Genomic DNA, 18,038 nt, shown 5'->3' with positions numbered 1-18,038 from the left:
ATATCGGCCTGGTGTAAATGACCATAGTAGTCGACAAACACCATGAATACACCAAAACAAACAAACAAACCTTTTTGGCGATGGTCAAAAAAATTGCGCCCCCTGATTCCCCCCTCCCTACACTTATCGTCATGTCAAAAAGATCGCATCATCTAGGCAACCTTTTTGCGAATCACGGCCGCATTTCGATTATTTATGTAGCCTAAGGTCGCATTCCAGGGCATAGCCGTAATGAACTAACTGGACGCAAAATACCTATGTTAATCCCTCCATATCCTTCCTGGTGAACTCCGGACTATTCTACTTTTCACAACTGCCGATTAGTAAACGTTAATAAAAAATATGGCTGACCGTAGAAATGTCATATAGTGTAGATTTATTTTTGGAAAATAGAAGCATTACTACATTTCCTTTTATACTTCAACATGTATGTATGTTCTCCAGACAAAAGAACTGAAACTAATTAAAACTCAAAGTAAAATACTTGTAATTGAGAGAGAGAGAGAGAGAGAGATGATTACTAATACTTCTAGAAAGCGGAATATAAAATTCATGTCTTTTGTCCAGAAAGTTTCAACAATGGTCTGCTAAAACAGGTGTGACGCTAAAAAAAAGTCAGAATTTTTTTTCTCCAGACTAGGACATGCCACGGGCTGCTAGATTACCATATGATAGGTAAATGCTAGGTTGCGAGACGGTAGTTTCAAACACTGTGATGGGCCATATTTACTGTGATGAAATATTTCATATGGGCGACAATGCGGTGTGAACAGAACCACGCAACCCGCTACCCAAATTAAATTCACCTATACGCTCGTGGACTCATATTGGTCTGATGTGCGCGAAGCGCGACGAATATTCTGGGCTTTATTCAACTTTTATGAAAATTTAATGTTGATACTCCGTGAAAACAGCCCCGAAATTCCTCAGGCTATCTTTCTGATTGGAGAATTAAACTACTTCTACTAGACAAACTGACAATTGCGAAACGTAAGTAAGTAGATCACAAAATATTACGAAGTAGAGGTAGCGGGAAATTAGATCTACTCGAGTAAGTACACAAGTACACTGTAAAAAATAAAAACCTCGATTTACCGCGAAATGTTTGGAAGCACGGTAGCCAGACATTTCGTGGTAATCTAACATTACCGTTAGTCAATGTAAATTTAACTTACACTCGTCCGGTAATCTCACTTTACACGCCAGACTGTTATGTTACAGTCACCTCCGGTATATCTAATTTACATGTTCTCCTGTACATTTGCGATCGAGACTGTCATTTTACCGCCTACCTACCTACATGCTGTCCCTGTAAATCAGGATTCCATACCAGCTTGTAAATTCACGTACATCCATACCTATCGCAAAGCAACCCGATGCAAAAATATCGCAACATTTTCTTCACATCCCCAAAACGACATTGGAACAAACTGTATATTCATTCATGATATCACGATGAAGTGGTTATCGATGGAAAAATATTGATGCTGGAGGTCTAATTCTTCTTTAGGAGACATGCAGTAACACGAGTGGTCTCGAGAAAACGTACGAATTAATTCCACCACCGGCCAAACTTCCAATTGTTTCTTTTTCTCGTTCTCATTCCTTCTGTGTAAGTAGTATCTTGCAGTTCCACTAAAAAGAATTCATGCGTAAGTCGCTATATAAAGCAAAGTTCCTAACCTGGACAGTGGACATGACATTATAAAGACTAAGACAAATAGGCTAACAAAAATATAACATGTTTTGAAGTACCGGTACTGGCACATTGTGTGATGACGGCTCCGCCTTTTACATGACATAGCAAAGATTCATGACTTTATCTCTGTATTGAAGCAAAAGGTTCCTAATTTAAGGTGGCATGTGTGGCAAACAAATCCAGCAGTGGATGAAAACATATCTATGCTATGGCCCGAAAATGACATTACCAAGCCAACAGTTTCAACTCCTCCGCAGCGGAGTATGTGGTCACTATAGAAGTCGACAAATAGCCCAAAATAGAACAGAGAATGCGGCGAATGAAATATATCAATCATGAAATCTAAGTCATCGAGGGCTGGTGTGCAGAGTCAGATATTCACGGTAACAAATAATATGTAGTACTGTATTACCTTTTAAGATGCGTATTCCATTCAGCATTCCTAGGAATCTTCAACGATCGTGTCCACTTTCTTCAAGCACAACAAGCTTCGCTCCACCCTTTGCCCAAATCTCACTAATGGCCACTGGCCAGACGACACTCGAACGATTTCGAAATAAATGGTATTCATCCGCTAACACATGACACCAATAATATTTACTGGCCACGTTATAATGATTGATCTGGGTCTTTTTTTTTCATACAGAAACATTTATCATTGCATATAGTCCCTTTTTTCATCTAATTTCGTATAAATTGATATATATTCCATGTGTTGTTCACTACTTACTGTACTTACCTAACCAGACGCTGCTTGTGATGTCACAGTTGTGCGTTGGTTGTTTACTACGAATCTCAGAAAAAGCAGTCACCTAATGTAACCTATTACAGGTCGCCTTGTCCGCCATTAACAAATGGTCAGCTGAGCATGCGGTGCTGATATTTCTAGTTTCCCCGAGCAATATTATACATCCTGAACTAATTTTCTAACTTATCAGCCTTATCCGTGACAACGAATGTAACCAGCGAGACTGGCCGTACAGCCATTGCCTTGTAATATAATATGGCTACGGTGTACCACATTAGCTACGATTGTCAGTTATTTCTTGTACCCTACTAAGCTTAAATTGATACCAGGGCCAACAATTTCGGTATGACAGACCCCAGTCTCGCAAACGAGGTTCAATCAGGTCAAATCACCTCTAGAATGATATATCAGTAACATTCAGTTCTACGTATACATTGGCTGCAGCGATTTTGAAGCTAATCAATTTTGCTAATAGCCCGGTAAACTGCAGTAACGATTAACTGTCAGTAATTTTGCAAAGAAATTCTGGTAACTTACATTACAGCTATATTAAGGTAATATTACATATCAAAATGTAAAACGACAAGCTACGCACAGTAATTTGCTGCGACCGGTAATTCGTGGTAAAATTTACAGAGATTTCCCAGTAAATGTACCAGATTTTTTACAGTGTAGGGGGAAAACTACTTGAGTACTTCAAAAAAGTAGAAGTATTCTTCGTTACTGATCAGTGATCACCTCTGAATTGCCTTATGATTTAAGCGTTGTTAACTCCCTACCATATCGCTGTTTGAAAAATATATACCTTGCCCGAGTATCCCCCCTCCCTCCCCGAATGCAAGCAAACACAAATTGAAAGTAAAATGTATCACATGTTATGATTGCGCATGCGCATGTACAAAAATAGTAATAATCAATAAAATATAAAGCTACATACGTGACATCCTATCACTCACTGGTGGGGACTGATGGTTATGAGCAGAGTTGACAACAAGAAAAATTTCAGCTTGTCCAAATTAGATTAGAATTAGAGTTCCACAATTCTTTAATGTCTAGATGTCTAAGTCTGATTGTTTAACGGAGTGTGTGGCATCTCGGAAGTATAGTCTGGACTCTGACCAAATATAACTTTATCAATGTTTCTTATTCACCAGCCAAAAAACGGACTGCACTGCTATAGAGTAGGCACATAGGTCGGGAACTTTATGATTTTGATACAGGAATCTTTCTTCTGTTGTAAATCGCCGGTCGCAAGAGAAAGGCTGTTCACTTTGCGGTTGGATTATGGCGTGATATCTCACAAAGTGCGATTTAAGGAATGTTTGTTTTGGCTTTTTTGCGTTGACTCCGTATGAACTACAATCATAATCCGATTGGAATGCGCGCTGTGGGTTTGATCAAGTTGGAGGTACCGAAATGTCTGTTTGGTGTGTCGGTATTTTAAATAGACTCACTTAACGTTGTTCAACTTTATGTCAAAACGTTCAACTACATTTTACATTGCTACTTTACGAATTCAAACAACATTAATGTATAGAGTAAGTATATATGGGATCAAAATGCATGCTGGAGAATCTGTAAATCGGTCTAAATAAGAAAACGATCCCAAACGGTGCTTCTCTTGCTCTATGACTTTCCGAAATTTTCAATTTTAGTCCAGCTTCTGCATTAGACAATAATATTAAGCTTGATAACTGATGCTATAAATCATCATTTATTATGCCAATGTCTGAGTCGAATAATACCATAGTTTTCCGATGAAACCATCAACAGTAACATCCATACCAATATATTAATCTATTTTTGAATAATAAAAGAATAAAATTTGTTTTATTTCGCTGCTCATAAATAACGACAACAAAACATTTGAAAAAATCCAGAATCATACCCGCCATTTTAAAATCGTAATAATTTATGTGGTATTGAATCAAAAGTGTGAGCGATTTACTGAAAATAAAAATTAAGCTGTGCGGAGGTAACTGTTCGGCATGCCGTAACCTTATCATGCCGTGAAAAAACGAACTTTTATAAAAATTGACAAGTATAATATAAAAGGCAGATAGCGAATATAAAGTAGCAAATAACAACCACGGCATTTACCACAATTTCATTCAATTGGTTAAATCCAATGATTGCCACCAGCACTTTTGTGTGATTCAGTATATGGGTGTAGGCTATATATATGCTGCAGCAGTAGAAAAGTAGTGTTTTTGGTATCTTTCGACATAATATAATTAGTTTCCAAGCTATTTTAAGCATGATAATAAATAGGCCCACAATAATGAAGGATTAGCATTGAACTTCTGCAAAAATTACTATAGTGGTTATATATTAGGGTATAGTAAAGGTTTGGAACTATAACAGGTATCAAAATTTTGACATAAAAACGCATAAGCTCCATCTGTGCCGATTCTGCAGGAAAAACTTGAATAAATACGCGCAGGTCGTGAATCACGAATCGTCGCAAGACACATACCAAGAATATATATCAAAGTGTAAAAAGATACATTCTGAATTGCTCCACAAAATAGTATTATCACACGTGTAAGGTAGTGTCTCGCAACTTAGAAAGATGCTGGAAATGTGAGCGATATCGCGTCGATATGTTCGGATGGAAAGTGAGGTAACATCAAACCATACACTTTGAAATCCGTGTTAGCGAGTTATGATCAGCCACGCGGCATGCGGCTTCAACTTTCTGCGTGTCTGCTAACGGCTGTGAACGTTGAGCTGCGTCTCACTGTCAGTTATTGAGGCATTATGAAGATTCGCTTCGCGCCAGCTCCGACAAGTACCACGATTTCTCCCGCGAATCAATCGCTGCGTCACCAATCCAGGACTTGCCTCTCTTTTTTATCGCCTAATCTGGGGCTGTTTTCGGAATAAAACTGAGCAAACCATCTCCTGAACGATTTTTGCACTTTTTCTTCCTTTTGTAAGCGCGGGTTGCCCAAAATTGTCCGGTTATTCCATACCATTAGATCTCTGTCAACCTGTAAAAGATGTTTCCTAATAAATTAATAAATCAGTAGGCTCGTATATTGCCGACAAATAGCATTTCAAACACTGACGCAATCATGGTACGTGATTAACTATATCGAGGTGCATGAATTGAAACACAGTCGTACTTTTCCTTAAATCTCGTACAATCACAACTGCCATGCGAACAATGTGAGCTCTCGGTATCTAGACAGCATACCAAACAGAGGTGGAGGACATGTCAGCATCTTACCTGGACTACTAGGGCCTCCAGAAGAAGCTTAGCCACCATTATGGGAACGTATCGCGGACAATATATGGCGTGGGTCAATACTTGTTCCATGGGTTCCACCGGGGTGATGCTCTGCACGATGATGATGTCGAAAAGAGGCGTTGACGCATAAATATGAACTATTCCCGGTCCGATCTGTAAGGAATGAACAATTAAATTTTAAATCGAAAAAATATATTGAAACGGTGTGGTGCTTATTGTCCTATCGGTCTGGAGCGCCACGTCACAGTTGACTATAAACGGGTTAAATTATCTGGCTATGAAAAGGGTATATTCATTGCCATACTTTAATGATACATTTACGACTCTTGATTTATTACTTTCGTGACGATTGAACAACATTAATGTTGAATAGACTTGGTGCGAATCACAGAAGTGCCGAGAAGTTTTCATTTCATCACTTATAGATGTAGAAACGTAGTTTACAATTCCGGCATTGTACAACACACGTTAATGTTTTTAATTGTGAGTTTAAATCTCTCATAGTACAGATGGAGAGGCACCTTACCTGAATCACCTGAAACTTTATGTAAAAGAGATTTAACGAGCTAAAAACTCGAAAATGATGACTTAACAAAATCTTCGCTACGTGATGTTCACCGGTGTCTTGCATTTCCGAATAGTCTGCCTGAAAAGAGGCGAATTTCAATGATGTTTCTCGACAGCTAGATATTAGTACATATTGATTTTATACTTGTGGTGCACCTTACCACTCAACGATACCGCATGTTGAGGAATATGGTAGACATAGCGGCATTAAAATGTATGTTGGACTGTATTTGGTAAGCACCTGAATGAGCTTGAAACTAACCTTCATGACGTTATGACTGATATAATTGAACTTGGACTCGAAATGAGTCGCCAGATCCACGCCGCTTAGCTGTGAGGGAAGGTGAAGGTGATTGAGATGCGGTTCGTCATATCCATTTTCCGGAATATCCTTCAACAACAAAAAAGGAGAGCTTGATTGCAATGTACAGATTAAGCCGTCAATTTCTAAACGCATCCATTACTTTTTCCCTGATTTTATTGTAACGTTTCATTATCGGATGACCGATCATTTAGGAAATGGAATTGGGATAAACAAGTGCGCGTGTCGTAGAACATGAATCATATCAAGTCATGACATTGCATCCTATACAATTGTGTTCCCCTAACATAAACATAACGGGCGTAGATTGCTTGTAAAGAGAGGAAAAAGTAGAGAGATCTAGGGGCATATACCTGAATGTGGGTGTTGATATGGTGCTCGGACCGACCTCCATATTTGAACCGATGTAATTCATGTACGGATGGGATCTCCCACTCGGGGTCTGTCTTATCGCAATGAAACCAAACGTAGATGGTACCGTTACGCTCACACGAATGCCAAGCTTTGGTGTCGGCGTATGCTGGTTCTAAAATTAAATATAATAATTACGTTTATCAGTGTAGTAGGCCGACAACAGTAACTGTCTCACCTCTTCTGGAGTACGGGATATCGACGCATTTACCGTTAGCATCAAACTTCCATCCGTGGAAAGGGCATTCAATACATTCGTCTACAACACGACCGCCAACTCCCAAGTTTGCCCCCATGTGCGGACAATACGCGTCCAACACTGACACCTTCCCTGATTTACTACGGAACACCACAAGATTTTCACCTGTGAATGTGATGAAGTCTCAAATGATATTAATTTCAGAAAGTGCTATCGTGGAAATACAGCAGATTTTACGAACTTGAATTAGTGAATCTAGTTGAATTTCCCACATCCTTATTAGCATATGATAGCCCCTCGTTTCCGGGTAATAGGGTTAACAAATCTTTGAAATATCTTACCAACGAATCTGACTTGTTTCACGTCTCCCTTCTTCAAGAATCTCGAATCCAGAATGCGAAACCAGCCATTGGGATAAACGGGCGGAACGTCGAGACCAAGTTTACGTCGCCTTCTTGCCAAGTTGACAAGTTGCTTTTTAGACAAATCGTACGACTCGTGGTTCACATAGCTGGAAACATACGAATACAATTCATGAAGAACTTGACGCAGTATACATTTCAAGTAGTACACAATTGGACGATATGAAATTTCGAAGTGGAGTTAAAGGGATCTATTCAAAAATGTTATTTCTAAATGATCGACACACAGTAAATAAATGGACTCATGCCAGAAGATGTATGCGTGGATAATGTATTCAGTACAACGCATCTGTCAACGCAGTTGAAAAGTACCAAACAGGAAGGGATTACCACTCACCCAACATCTCCAAGAACTTTAACAACGTTGGACGGCGCAAAAATGCATCTGCATATAAAACTTGCCAGGCGGTATAGTCTGCTTATAATCAGGAAGATGACGATAGACGAGAATGAAACTGCGAATGCAGTCAGACTCCCAGCGACGAACCGTGGGCTGATGATATTTCTGTCGTATACGGCCGAATTTGTCCCGTTCGGCTGTTCTTGGAAGGTGACGATCGCGTAAGTCGCGCGATAGAAATTCCTCACCAAGCAATCATCCATTGTCGCTAAATTGGTGAATTTCTATCAATTGAAATACTGTAAAGTAGCAGATATTTGGAGGGATGTTAATTTTATGAAATACTCAAGCGTTTCTTGAGTTACATGACACAAAACCCGTATTTAGTCGTAAACACGATCATCCCGATTATTGTTTATAATCTAATTATAACGTAGCATCATATAAACTATTGTAGGAAAGAAATTCTGGTTAGGTTTTATCTGCCTGGGCCAAACTATCAACTTGGGATTAAAATCCGCATGTGCTTATATATGGGGAGAGAAAATGAGAGAAAAGTCTTATCAAATTAATATCAATTCAAAAAAATTGACGGAAGTATTCTCTCATTTTGTTTGATGAGCAAGGGCAGAAGAGGAAGTAGCTCATGTTGTACTCATGCTACAAGTACGTTAAATTGGAATCTTCATCCGGCAACGAATCTAGAATGAAAATTAACCCTTTTGCAGGAACGTCCTACGTTGATATGCTCCAAATATCAGTTTCGTATGCGAAGATTTCAATATCATTCTTGCCTTACTTTGCTATACTATCACTAACGTTCTTTTCGTCTGTAACCGCGCAGTAAATACTTTATGTTGATATTTGCGCTTCTCGTAAAATCCCATCGAAGACCGTCGTACATACGGTTGTAGGTAGAAAAACGCCAGTCGTCTGTTTCAAAATTTTAGAATTTATTAACCATATATTTGCATATATAGTAGGGTTACCATAATTTGGGAATCTGAAAAAGGACCCTTTTTAAAAACTTTCAGACTTACAATACAAGAGGACAATCCGGAGCAAAAAAAATAATCCGAGTTCGTAGCTGGTTGACTAAAAAAAGGTCATCACTTCGATTCGACTCCCGAATTACCCACTTTTTCCGGTAAATTTACGGTGTTGACTAAAAAAAGAAGGTCGTCTTACTGGCTCAACTCCTCTGACCGATAAGTTTAACCAAAATTTTCATAAAAGAGAACAAATACTCAAAAAAGAGGACTTTTGGGCGTCCTCCGGGGAAACTTTCAACAAAGCCAGAAAAGAGGACAAATGCTCTTAAAAGAGGACGTATGGTAATATATATCGTTGGGTTATATTATTCATCTGAACAAGTCACACACAATGTACAATGCGATAAAACACAATGCGACGTCATGAACAGATAGGAGGATGTCGAACGACACGCATCAGTAGCGATCCTTTACTCTAACATCCACCTTGGCCTAGAGTGCCCGATGTCACAGTTATTTTCGATGTTGATCTTTTTGAAGCCGCGGTCCTTTCTACTAGTTCTTTCCATTCCGTGTGAGTGGTAATCCTAATATATAGTCAGGCAATATGAACAGATCGGAACTAAAACCGTTTCAGATCGGGATAGGGATATATAAAAAAATAGGAAGAATATCTCTGCTTTACCAGGACACATAGCCTACATAACTTCTGCATTTATCTTATATGCATTCCATTTCAGTGCGTCTGACAAAAATAAGCGAACATATGATTGGCATTGCAAAGATTAATAACTGTTGCCAAACACGAAGTCACATTATAAATATTTTAATGCCATATCGTATTAAGTAATGTAAGTTCAATGTTTTTGTCCAAGTAACTATCCCTGTATGTCGTCGTAAAGGCACGAATTGTGAAATCATTTCGCGGAGAATCACCGGCGTGATTCGGTCGAATTAGGACCGGTTTCACCGAGGTCGCATTCCTTTCGCTGGGTGGCCTATTTGGTCGGAGTACTATTAATATTATTCATTATTATATAGATGAAGCGCTTTTTCCTGCCTTTGTGTCCGCGGTCTATTGCTAATCAAAGATGAGTGCTCAATACATCTATATGATGAATGATGAACCAACTGTTGATCACATTGGTATTGGTAGATCGCTTACCACTGAAAAAAATCAACGCGACTCTATTTATTCAATCCCTGCCTTCCCGCCCCAAGCACCGATTCGAGTATACGACCGTTTATTATTCCGTCTGAGGACTTTGTCTACTGAACTCGCATTTATACCGTATCAAATGCTCGGAAACCCCCAATTGTGAAACATGCGGCACCCCAAAAACAGTATCACGTTTTATATGATATTGTTCTCGATTTGATTTTCACTTGAAAATGTTCTCACGTCTCCCCAACCGGTAATCCCGATGGTGGAATTTGTTTTGTCGTGTGCGAAATACCTGTGAAATCTTGTGTGCGCTAATCATCACGTTTACGTAGTGCAAAATACGTAATCAGTCATAAGCGCCACTATCCAAATAATAATAATATTAATAATCCCGTCTTTTGAGTGATGCACCGTGTCAAGAAGGCTGACTAACATGAGATATGCATGAGGACGGCTATTAACAGTTTTCATTCACGCTATGACCAAGATGGTTCGAATCTGTGCAAGTCATTCGGGAGAACATTGGTGATGACAAAGGCGCACCTGCACCTAGAGGTAATTGCGTACATCAATGGTTCTCGAATTGGGCGCTCGCACCTCCCGGGGTCATCAGCAACCTGGAAGGGGCTCTAGTTAAAGACTGAGCGGTTGGGAGCGTTATGTACCGTATAAGCCTAGTTGGGTAATCCGTAATTCATTATTGCTATGTGTGTATTATAGGAATGTGATATGAATATGAGTTCACGCCGTTCGCGGTCGTACTAATCAATCAGTCAACGAACCGAATTATTACCCATCAAGGTTTATTTAGTGCAAATCATGAACACAGATTCAAACGGTTTTACAACGACGTTGATGAGGTGTAGTGGTTAATATAGCCTACCACGACGAAGTGCAACAACTTTGGTAGGGAGATTGCCTCGCACGATTATCTCTGTCGTGGAATTTCTACTGAGTTGTGACTCTGGCATATCGTGTATCATGCTGCCTAAGGAATTGTGTAAGAGAGGGTGGCGAAACACTGTCGTAGATGGATCATTTTGACTTGCTAAGTAGCTCGCATGCTGAAAATGTGAGAGCATCCCTGGTGTAAGTTACAGCAATATGGCAAATCAATTTTCCGTACAATATTACGAAATCCTTCATGTCTAAAAAGATACCTGACGACTAAAAAAGGAGACACAATTAGACTATCGGCAATGACCCCGTGTGTGGGGCTGTATAACTGGTCTAGTACCTTGTCAAGCCATTACTGAACTTATTTTAGCTTGATGTGAATAATTTTTTTTTATGTTTATCAGGTTAAAAGCCGCAGCCAGAACGGGACATTCTGGGGTGCCAAACTCAACTTGAGTCGCGGGCAGGATTAAAACCTTCAGATCGCTCGCGAGGCGGACCAGTCCAGTCCAATGATTCCAGAATGTTACCTGCAAATTCATGCTCTTGTTTTACACTAAAATGCTTTATTATCAAACCTATATTCTTGGTATATAGCATTATATTGCGGATCATAGTGGTTCTATTCTAGCACCACCTTTATTGGCAAACAAAGCAATTGACAAAAATAAGAAAATCGGCCGGTAAATACAGTTATGAACCGCTAAAACATAGTGACTCTAACGACGGTACAAGTTGGCATATTTCTATTCTCCCTGTGTGTTTGCACTCATAATGTAGCGTTAGACTTGCGTATGTGCTGTTCGGAATGCAAGAGATTTAGCTGTAACCACAGATGTTCGAATTTGGTTCATTATTATTAAATCACCATTCGGGCTTCTCCGCAGGTCGGGGACCCTTTGAGTCATATGTGGTTCAGCGGTGCAACCACATATACTTGAATAATATTCTTTGCGTAGTTATCATAACCTCCGTGTAGTCAACACGTAACGGTTTCGCGTTGTTGTTTTCGCTTTTGTGAATAACTAATTTTTGGTCCAATTTTTCCATAAAACTCGCAACTCCTGTGCACTTCTGCCATCTCGTAATTTGATGTTAACGTCACCGACTTGTTCCTAATACTGACTTAGATTAAAACTGCAGCACTGCAGTGGGGTTGGTTTAATGTGGCATATGCACGGGTTTTATATTATGCTGTCTTTAATTCTTTCTAAAATCTCAACGTTTGTTATGAGTAGGGTGATTTTTTTGACCTAAAAAACGGAAGATTTTCACCTAAAAAAATTGACATAACGTATGCGAATTAGGTTTTTTCCGACATAATGTTAGAATTGTACTACTCATCAACATTTCTGATTGGAACTGCTTGTCTTTACGAAGTAGTTTAGCCTGAAAAAAAAAACTTTTTTGCCTCAAAAACGGACAAATTTTTACATGATAAAACTTTTTTTTTATCGAAATCTGGTCATATGAAAAATTTGAGTGGTTACATTGCGCATTATGGTAGAAATAATTTCAAAAAATTGTAGTACAACAAAAAATTATACTTTCTCGGGTGGAAAGTGTCTGTCCTTACTAAGTAGCTTATTGCCAAGAATGAAGAAAGAACGTTCAACAACAGCAGTTGTTGACTGACAACACTGAAGTAGTGCGTACACTGTCGGCAACAAACCGTGTTTCTTCATTCTGGCAGTGGTGTGTACATCACAATTTTTCATCATGTGTTTCTTGATATAAGAACCATGCAATGCCCACGCAGTCTTGCTTCAGTTGGGATATTGTGGTACGTTGAGCATAACACCATGTCTGGGCCGTCTACAACGGTAGGCCTATAAAGTAGGCTACAAGGTGTAAAATGTCAAATGATAAGTTCACCGACAGTGCAAAATCTACGATACAATCCAAATGCAGGTTGCAAAAATGTTTTGACTTTTTGACCTACCCTAACGCTACCATTTTGACGTAATTTTGACTTTTATTTGACATGTCAAAAAAAATCGCCCTAATTATTAGAAATATGCTGGATAATACAAGCATTTTTCAATTCACACAGAACTGCTTCGCGGGCCGGATGAAACCGTCTGGCGGGTCGTATGTTTGAAACACCTGTTCTATGCAATCACCATCACTAAAATGTTAGGTAAAATTGAGGTGATCAATGTTCAACCGTCTAAAAGACCTGAAAAGAAAGTGAAATGAGTCGTGCTTGCTTTTTTTGTTTGTTTTATTGAGATAACAACAGTGGCGCTTTTCGCCTAGTAAGGCCATGTGCGCCACGACAGTAACATTTGTAATAATTCATTGTCTTTGCTTTTTCGTCATCTTCCGGGCGACTTTTCACACTCGCACTCTTTCACCATCGGCCTCCCTCGTTTTTCATGCGCCCGTATATCTTCGTCTGTACTGCCGACTTTTTGGCGCGGCTAGCCTACATCTGGGCTTTTCAATGCACTGCGACTGCAGTGAGGTAAGCGATGAGGAGCCCAGAGAAACCTCCGACACGTAGAAGTTGGTCCGAACCGGGATTCGAACCACTGCCATTGGTGCCGTGACGCTGGTGCTCAACCAACTGCGCCACTCGCTTCCCCAAGAGTCGTGCTTGCTAACGTTGCCGGCTGCAGTGATGATCCGCTAACTGAAAATTTACAGATAACAAACCATGGATGTCACGTTTCTTGGGAAATGAAACGAATAAATTTTATCTCTACTCTCGCTTTATTTTCTTGATACGTATCAGGTCACGTTATCAGTGACAAGATACAGGCCTATGCACCGTGAGCGTTACTCGTAATGGATGTGACATTCGGTGTCTCCTGACTTCGAATCTAATTGATTACAATACGAGCCGTCGTGGTGAACCGCCGATTCCTCTCAAACTCATTTTGCACTTTGAAATTCTCGGCGTCCCAATACCCCATTTCCGAAGCATATATTCGTTAGTTCGGAGTTATGTGGTGACAACAGGTGTAATTTCTCGTAAACTATTACCGAAGAAACTGTGTATTCAAACCCAAAATGTGGTAACCTACACGAAAACAAAATTTAACTCGAAATTAAACACAGCCGTATAAATCAAACACAACATCTTAGTCCAAATGAACCTTTACAAAATAGAATGAGCACGAAGGAACTTAGACACAAACAGGATTCAAGACGAGGCTTCACGCCATGAATCAATCAGAATCGTCTCTTCCACAAAGTAACCAAAGGAACAAAGCTAGCGATTGAATATACGCGGAGACAGAAAAACGCCGATTGTTAATCTAAATTGGCTCTACATCGAAACACACAAAGAAGGAAATGCTGTTCAGTCACTCTTACAAGTATGGCGAAATATTCGATCGACGCTCAGGGAATGGGGTCTCCGGATTCTGAAGTAGGTTTTGTCTCTCTAAGGGTACCATATGCCCTATTTTAGGACGATTTGTCCTCTTTTTTTAGGAATAGTAAAACGTCCTACGAGGACGCCCAAATGTCCTCTTTTTTCGCAGTTCGTCATCTTTGTATAGTTTTACAGCAAGCGATTATATACGTGGTAATGATTCTTTCGGGAGCCGGGTCGGAAACAAATTGCCTTTTCATTTTTAGTCAACCCAATAACATTAGCCGTAAAAATTCCCAATTTCCCGGTTTCTCGTCCGCTTTTGTAATTTCGTAACTTGTAAAGAGTGTCCTCTTTTTCGAACCTTAAAATATGCTAACCCTAGTTTACATGCACAAACTTTTGGGTATGAATACCAGAGGTGGTCAGTAACGAAGTACTTCTACTTTTTCGAAGTACTCAAGTAGTTTTCCCCTACTTCTGGTACTTACTCAAGTAGATCTGATTTTCGCTACTTCTACTTCCACTTCTTAATATTTTGTGATCTCCTTACTTACTTCTCGCTATTTTCAGTTTGTCAAGTAGAAGTAGTTCAATCTTTCAATCAGGAAGATAGCCTGAGGAATTTCGGAACTGTTTTCACGGAGTATTAACATTTAATTTTCATAAAAGTTTAGTAAAGCACAGAATTTTCGTCGCGCTTCGCGCGCAGTGGATACGGAGTGACCAGTCTGATTTCACGACAGTATCGGTGAATATAATTTAGGTGGCGGTTTGGCGTGGTTCCGTTCACACCACATTATCGCCCTTCACCCATATGAAATAATTCATCACAGTTTATATGGCTCATTATAACGTTTGAAACTGATGTTTCGCAATCTAGCATTTTCTTGTCATATCGTAATCTAGCATATCTATGTCCTGTCCATGGCGTGTCCTAATCTGGAAGAGTGGACTTTGACTTTTTTTTTAGTTTTAGAGCTGTTTTAGCATACAACCTTTGAAACTTTCTGGACTAAAAACATGAAATACATATTCTGCTAGCAGAAGTAGTATTTATATTTCACTTTCAATTCCCAGTATCATATACTTTGAGTTATAATTATTATCAGTTCTTTTGTCCGAATAACATACATGTTGAAGTATAAAAGCAAGTGCAGTAGCCTAATGCCTTTAATTTCTGAAAATAAAGCTACACAATATGGCATTTTTACGGTCCACCAGGTTTTTTATTAACGTTTACTAATCGCGCAAAGTGTTTGCACCGTATCCTATACAACTTCTCCATATTGCTCTTCGACTAAACTACGGGCCGTATAGGGAGATGGCGCCATACCATGATATTTTCCATGACGCGTTGTTCGAGAAAACAGAGGATTAGTATCGCATCTCTTTATCAATACTATCATTTTCACCCAATGATGTGACCGAATGCTTATGCTATCGAAAATTGGATACCTGCTGGTATGCATCAATATGAATCAAGCTCGTCACCGAGCACATAGCTCAATTTGCACCTTTTTATAATCCATCCAATCAGGATCGTTTTCACAACTACTTACTTACTTGAGTACTTTTAAAGTCAGTCAATTCTACTTCTACTTCAAGTAGTTTCAGGTTGCTCATGAAAGAAGTACTTCTACTTGTACTTGAGTAGATTTTTTTCGTCGCTACTTCTACTTCTACTTGAGTAGCCTTCTTGACTACTTTGACCACCTCTGATGAATACACATTCTTTTCGGTAAGAGAGCAACTCAGTGGATGATGTATTCACAAGTAGAATGGTACATTTCATTGAAAGGAAAATCACATGGTTGATTAAATCTTAATGAATGGTCACAAAAAGGTTATCTCGGTGAATTTTGCAAAACGCTGCTCAGTGCTCATTTGTCGGTAGAAACTATTTGCATGAAATGCCATTGCATATACACAGATAATAGCTATTACTTGTGATTGAAATAGCCGCGTATGCCGTAAACGACCTTACACGATACGTTGGAGAGCCGCAGATATAACCGTGTTCAATCGTAAGCCTGACCTCGACGGATATTGCTATAGTCGACTGTAAATATACAGAACGCTGCTTCTCGACAAGTCTAGTTCCCGTGATAAGATCAGGGTCAAATGGAGACAGACGTTTATTTGCTTTGGGTACGATAAGCAAATGTCTATACATATTTTTCAGTCGTTTAAAGACATGGAGGTTTCGCTACTTATACAGAATTGATGATGTTCAACGTTGGTCGGTCCCTTTCAACCTGAATTCTGCGATCAGGATCAGATATAGTGACTGTGCGGGCTACTAGGCTATATGCACGTAGGCTACGCAGCTACAGAACACATAAAAGCAGAGGGACAAACCCATTCAGCAATATTACGACGCCAAATATGTATTGTACGCATATCATGAGCGAGATGCAACGATTTACGTCTTTTTCAAAGTTACTTGGTGAGCTATCTACAGAAAGATATTTCTCTGCGGGAATAGTAAAGGACCACAAATAACCCGCAGCGAAATGGCCAATCGATTAAACGTACCCTTCTTCTTATTTTAAAGAATTTCTTTAATATGCGATTGAATAATATATTATATTGAAAGATACACGAATATTTTTGGCAGACACATGATTTACTCCTGACGAGTGTATTTCAATATGTATATAATGTTCAATTATTTCTTTTCTAAAACAAAATAACCGTATCACGTATAGTTCTATACCTATATTTGATACTATGCTTCAATAGGTTTAAGCAATCTGTTGAAGACAACTCGCAGACCATCTAAAATGAAATGGGGCACCAATGGTTTGCAACCCTTTTTCATAATGAGGTGAGGATTTTTAATTCTAGTACCTTCCGAAAACTTTTCAAACACTCAATGCCAGCTCAAATTTGTGATACTCAGACAACGTTCACAATTTGTCTAACCTATTCCGTGGCCTTGAAGTTTGAATGGATCGCATTTACGTAACGAGATGACACGTGAATGAATTGATGCGATAGGGTGATCCTTGCACGTACTAATTGGTCATGTAACAGATAAAGTTATCTTCATTTGAAAGTGGGCGTTAAATGAGGTGTGAGAGCTACCAAGTACTTACTTTTATCTATATCGTCTATGCTATAGGCTGAAGAAATTATTCAGCATATATCAAATCAACAAGACTGCATAACGGCGAAGCGTCCAGCTTCTTGATCGGAAGTCGTGGATTCAGTCCACGGCCAGGTCAGATCAAGGACCTGAATAGTAACACTAGAATCAATGACTTGGCGCTCGGTTTTACCGGGATAGCATGGGGTAGGGTTGCATTTGAAAAAAACGATGTTTTAAAACACTTTGTTTTAAACAAACAAATTTGTGTTTTTTAAGTTGTAAATTTATGCCATAATTGTGTCAATACTTTACAAAAAACATGTTGTGTGAGCCTACGGACAGTTATCATCCGATTTAGCCGACGTATATCGATATGGGATGGTTGGAACCCTCAAAATAGTCGGTTCGACAGCAATAGTACATATATTTCGTCAAAGGAGCTATTTTCACCCTATATTTTCAATTGTCAATGTCAATCCAATGTAACGTCACAATTGAGTATTCGTGACGTCATGACTTTAAAAAACAATAAAAAACATATTTTAAATTAGGGCCTTGTTTTTTTTGTTTTAAATTGATTTTTGTTTTAAATGCAACCCTAGCATGG

General features: G+C 39.1%; 1 protein-coding gene and 2 long non-coding RNA genes across 3 annotated transcripts; 1 reads left to right on the top strand and 2 right to left on the bottom strand.

The window, feature by feature from the left end:
- Window positions 1–1,385: 1,385 nt before the first annotated feature.
- On the bottom strand, window positions 1,386–3,117 carry LOC145451576 (uncharacterized). The gene is made up of 2 exons (XR_013918949.1): window positions 2,112–3,117; window positions 1,386–1,635 (listed from the first exon to the last, which is right to left on the bottom strand). It is a non-coding gene; the product is annotated as an uncharacterized LOC145451576 (long non-coding RNA).
- Window positions 3,118–3,299: 182 nt separating this feature from the next.
- On the bottom strand, window positions 3,300–8,400 carry LOC145451571 (cholesterol 7-desaturase nvd 1-like). Its single transcript, XM_080329783.1, has 8 exons — window positions 7,959–8,400; window positions 7,541–7,710; window positions 7,179–7,364; window positions 6,943–7,115; window positions 6,530–6,658; window positions 6,227–6,346; window positions 5,680–5,853; window positions 3,300–5,440 (listed from the first exon to the last, which is right to left on the bottom strand). Exons 1-8 carry the CDS (start codon window positions 8,222–8,224, stop codon window positions 5,273–5,275), a joined length of 1,386 nt encoding a protein of 461 aa, XP_080185909.1. The 5' UTR covers window positions 8,225–8,400; the 3' UTR covers window positions 3,300–5,272.
- LOC145451577 (uncharacterized) lies at window positions 8,054–12,291 on the top strand. Its single transcript, XR_013918950.1, has 3 exons — window positions 8,054–8,182; window positions 10,522–10,673; window positions 11,420–12,291. It is a non-coding gene; the product is annotated as an uncharacterized LOC145451577 (long non-coding RNA).
- The last annotated feature ends 5,747 nt before the right edge of the window (window positions 12,292–18,038 follow it).

This window comes from Botryllus schlosseri, chromosome 12 (genome assembly GCF_051294905.1).
Source record: "Botryllus schlosseri isolate E-star chromosome 12, Bs_hap1, whole genome shotgun sequence".
In the NCBI taxonomy this organism is placed as follows: domain Eukaryota; kingdom Metazoa; phylum Chordata; class Ascidiacea; order Stolidobranchia; family Styelidae; genus Botryllus; species Botryllus schlosseri.
This window is presented reverse-complemented; position numbering and strand designations above follow the sequence as displayed.

What these genes read in the sequence shown, in the direction of transcription:
- LOC145451571 (XM_080329783.1), bottom strand. Translation starts at nt 8,224, where the DNA reads ATGGATGATTGCTTGGTGAGGAATTTCTATCGCGCGACTTACGCGATC. An exon ending in AAAGTTCTTGGAGATGTTGG is followed by an intron (nt 7,711 to 7,958) that starts GTGAGTGGTAAT and finishes GTATGTTTCCAG; the next exon opens with CTATGTGAACCACGAGTCGT. An exon ending in ATATCAACACCCACATTCAG is followed by an intron (nt 6,659 to 6,942) that starts GTATATGCCCCT and finishes TTGTTGTTGAAG; the next exon opens with GATATTCCGGAAAATGGATA.